The following is a 4,694-nucleotide window of genomic DNA, read 5'->3' on the forward strand; positions in this document are numbered from 1 at the left end:
AGTATGTCTACTGAAGGAATACGAAGTAAGAGTAGGGTGAAATTCAGGATTTCTCATATGTACTGTTCTGAAGGAAGAAAAGGACAAAATAAAGGGAAATTGTTTGCAAAGTATACAGCATTGGGATTAAGATCTGTGGAAAGCATACAAGAAGCTTTGTATAAATTGGCAATAAAGAGCAATGTCAAGCTTTAAAGGATTACTTTAGGCAAGTTATTCTTATAGAACTTTAATTTTCTTATCTCTGATATTAAGTCCACCTCTGTTTTTGTGAGAATTAAAACCTTTACTAGAGTGCCTGATCTAAATGCTTAAATAAATATTATTAATCTGTAGCAACGCTGTCCAATAAAGTTTTCTGGGATGCTGGAACTGAGTTGTCCAGTATAATAACCAGGTATCCGTGTATGGCTTTTGAGCACAAAATGTGGCTAGTATGAATGAGGAACTAACATTTTAATTTTTTAAATTTTAATTTATATTTAAAGAGCCATGTGAGGTCAGTGGTTACTGTAATAGTACAGCTGTTTATGTTTTAGATTTGGGCCATTAGCCCAAAGAAAGAGGAGAGCTAAGTAGAATAGGATGACTTGGCAAATAAAAAGTATTTCTGGAAAATGTCAAAAATGGATTGCCAGGATTTGGTGGCAGGGAGCAAAAGAGGAAGGAATTGAAGAGGGTTTTAAAATTTAATGTCAGAGCCAAAATTATTAATCTTCTAGAAGAAAATATTGGAGAAAATTTTAGTGACCTTGGATTTGGTAAAGGTTTCTCAAAAAGCACACAAAAATCACGAATTATACCATAAATCAGACTGCATAAATAAAAATCAAAAACTTCTTTTTGAAAGACTTTTAAGAGAATGGAAAGACAAGCCACAGACTGGGAGAAAATATTTGCAAAATATACCCAACAAAGGATTTCTATCTATAAAGAACTTACTACTCATTAAGTAGACAACCTTATTTTTTAAATAGAGGAAATATTTGGACACTTGCAAAGCATATGTACAGATAGCAAATAAGTACGTGAAAAGATGGCAACACAGTCCTTAGGGAAGTGCAAATTAAACCTACAGTGAGATACTGTTATGTGCCCATCAGAATGGCTGAAGTTTGAAAAACAAAACTTGACCATACCAAGTGTTAAGGACGTGAAGCAACTGGGCCTCTCCGGTAGTGCTGGTGGCAATGTTAAATGCCACAGATGCTATCGAACTGTTCGGTAATTTCTTAAAAGTTAAACATACACATTCTGTATGATCCGGCCGTTCTAGGTATTTACCTAAGAGAAATGAAAGCGTATGTCCACGTGAAGATTAGCAAATAAAGCCCTTGTGCTCAAATTCTTATCGTGGATATGCTTCTAAGAAAATCCAAATGTTGGAGAGAGATGAGCTTACGAGGGACAGCAAAGGACAATAGTAACCATTTGTTAAAATTTTGGAGAGCGATTTTAAAAACATAGCTTAGCATAAAAATGCCTCAAGGCCCAAATCTGAACCTCTGTTTCTCATCAGAGGCCTGGCAATATTTGACTCTTCAAACTACGTTCATGAATTACTCTGAGGAAAAATTCAAATTCAATTTAAAAAGCACTTGAAAAAAGGAATTTGTGGCCGTGACCCAGTTTCTAAAGGGGACTTATGATTTCCGACCCTTATTCTCCCACTATAAACTGAATTCTAGTTTCAGAAACTCTGCGTTAACACAATTCACAAAATCCACAAAGGATGAAAAGATAACAGTTGCTCAGTAGAACACAGCTCTTCCTGGTTTAAGTTTTGAGAAAGTTGCCCCCCAAGAGCCTCATGAATCCACGTGATGTGATTAACATCCCTAACAACATTCCTGTAATAGATACAAGCAAGGATCATGGACCTACACTACTTTTTTTTTTACAGGCCCCTCAGTGAAAGGTAGAAGCGTAACGCTAAAGTAAGCTTAGTCAAGGCAAGTCTGTGAAATAGGAAAAGTACGCAGTTCAATCTATGATGGCTCCGACTTAAGCTAGAGGCAAATGTTAATGTAGTTAGAGACACAAACAGGTACACATCCTGTAAGCTCTTCTCCGTAAACATTTTTTGTAACAAAGCTTTTGATGAGGCTGGGCAGTACAAAAGTCAGGTACAAGCTTTCTTTTACACATTCTCTTAACAGGCAAAATAGGGAGAGTAAAAATCCAAGAGCCTAGCTTTAGGCTGTCTTTAGGTGTCTGAACACATGGTACTCATCTCGATCCAGAGTTGTGCCAGTGGAGGTAAGCACTGCTCCTATTCAGTGTAAATTCCCCCAAACTGGTCAGCCTGATGTGCAGAAAGATCATGGTCTGGTAGCCAGAACGCAACCTCAGCCAAAGATGTGGCAACCGGAAGGCCGTCACTGAAATAGGGCTGAAAGGATACATATGGGTGGGACGACAGTGTCCACTGTAGGGTGTGGCTGTGAGTTGGGTCTGGATTTGGCATTTCTGGGTGCCTTAGCTTAATGTCATCTAATAGCCCCCCAAACACACCATTGCTCCTAACAGTTATATAGGGAATGCATCTTCCAGTGAATTCTCATTTTATGAACTTAATTTTTATGAGGTTATTTTAAACACTGGCGCTTTTCATAAGTTTGGTTATTGCAGTAACTATGAAAATGTATATAGAATTTTTCAACTATCTAAAAGAAAACGCTGAAGAATAATGTGATCGGATATTGTTATTTATTTCAGTTTTCCAGGGTGATACAATGGTGCAGACAGCTGCATCAGGTAACTGGATTTAGAGAAATTAATTCCTGTGAAAACCAATGAGGAAATACAGCTCCTCTGCAAAATTCTCGGGCCATCCAGACCAATTCTCACTGGCCAACATTTGCAAGTGATATTTTAGAGAACTGTAGTCTCTAAGCTCCTGCGTACAAGACAGGTTATTGCATGTCATGACAGAGAGAACATAGCAACTCCAAAATTTAAGCAGGAGGTTGCTGTTTATGTCACTTTTCGTGGTAGGCTCAAGTCTGTTATCAAAAAGATCAACGAGAATAGGAATAAACTGCAAATGTTTGGCTCTTCTCTGGTTGACAGGGTTTAAGTAACACCAAGATGCAACACTCTGGAGCAGCTGGATCTTTATTTTTGGTTCCATCTCGTAATTTTGCAACAAGTGAGCTACTTCTTTCATGTACTCGGCGGCAAAATTTCCAGCAGTTGGTCCTCCTGTAAAACAAGCATTTGCATTTCCAGAAGTATTTGGTGTGTCTAGTAGCTAGTGACATTTGAGTGCTCCTGTGTTCATAGTCTCGTCGCTATGGATGTGATACTTCGGATATTTTGAGTTCTCCTCTTTCTCCCCAACCCCGTGTGCTGCTGTGAACGTGAGAACGTGTGTGTTGATCAGCGTGGAGTTCTATGAAGAGCACTGCCTGCCCAAAGCTCCTCCCTGTTTCCTTCAATCAGGCGCCTATGAGTCAGTATTGCAAGATGAATAAAGCCTGGCTGTGTTCACCTAGCAAATCTCCCTCATGGTCTCATTCCCGAGTCTCTGTCTTCAGTACTTGAAAAAGTACCAGAGCATTAGAGCAAACAAAGGAAAAACCAAAAGGCCGAGCGGCAAAGCCAGGGTCTAAATGGTAAGAGAGAGGTTTTTCATGAGTTGTCCATCACTGTGCTGTTCTCCTTACACGTTTCTCAGCCCAAATCTTTTGCAGATCTGGGACCAACCTGGTGCTTGACTCTACTTCCATCATATACCTGAACCCCAGATCATCCTAGTTTAAATCTCAAACTCCAAGCAGGTCCTAGATAAGAAGGCACTGATGAAGACGAGTTGGATGGTGAGGAGAAGCTGGCACAGTTGGCTGGATTCTAGCCACTGGAATTTTGACCTGGTTTGGACTCCTCTTATCTGCACTACCACAGTCCCATGGTCCCAAGGATATTCTGTGTAGTGTAAAGCTTTAGCCAAAGCCTGGGCATAAGCCCTTTCCATTGTTTCCCACCAGTACAACCAAGGCTAAGTAACATCAAGTTAAAGGATTCTAATCCCTTTATAATTAGCTAACTCTTACCCCAAATGGTGGCCACAGCTCTACAGGGAACTGAGCATGCCTCAAGTGGAGGGTGCCACTTACACCGCCCTCACCTGGGTGTTCGCCTGAGTTTCTGTCTTCTCTGTGGTCCTGTGCTAGTGGCTCTCAATCATTCTGGTACCTAGGACCCCTTGGTCCTTGAAAACAGTAAATGTTTTCTCTCATGGACACCATTCTGTGAAAGTAGTCTATTAAACTACATTGAAGTAATTCATTTTCCCATTTAAAAAATAATCGATCTACCAAGGACACTAACAGCTACCAACAAGAGCTTCTAATAAGGCGATGTGTTGTTGAGGATTGTCTATAAAATTTTTTTACATGAAATTTGTTAGAAAAAAAAGTGAAGCAAGTTTGGACTTGACAATCAGAGCAGTATGTCTTTAAATGGTTTACCACTTAATTCTCTAGCCAAGTATACATTAATAGTTGCTTTTCACTAATGCACCTATTGGCTTTCCTAGTAGGTATTTTTAAAGCCTTAAGTTCTTCATGATTTTTCTGAACTACTGTCTGTGTAATGCATTTTTGCAAGATAAAAAATAAAATACCGAGTCGTTTTATCCTGTAAAAGGGTTGAAATTATATCAATTCAGTATAGATTCAATTTTTTCATGA

At 39.2% G+C, this 4,694-nt stretch overlaps 1 protein-coding gene across 1 annotated transcript in view; it reads right to left on the bottom strand.

Annotated features, from left to right (window-relative positions):
* Positions 1–2,702: 2,702 nt before the first annotated feature.
* ARMH2 (armadillo like helical domain containing 2) overlaps positions 2,703–4,694 on the bottom strand; it is a 3,487-nt gene continuing 1,495 nt past the window's right edge. The window contains exon 2 of the mRNA XM_024751943.1: positions 2,703–3,204. Coding sequence (XP_024607711.1) covers positions 2,777–3,204 — 428 coding nt within the window. The 3' untranslated portion in view covers positions 2,703–2,776. The remainder of the gene's footprint in view (positions 3,205–4,694) is intronic.

This window comes from Neophocaena asiaeorientalis, unplaced genomic scaffold (genome assembly GCF_003031525.2).
Source record: "Neophocaena asiaeorientalis asiaeorientalis breed wild unplaced genomic scaffold, Neophocaena_asiaeorientalis_V1.1 scaffold165, whole genome shotgun sequence".
In the NCBI taxonomy this organism is placed as follows: domain Eukaryota; kingdom Metazoa; phylum Chordata; class Mammalia; order Artiodactyla; family Phocoenidae; genus Neophocaena; species Neophocaena asiaeorientalis.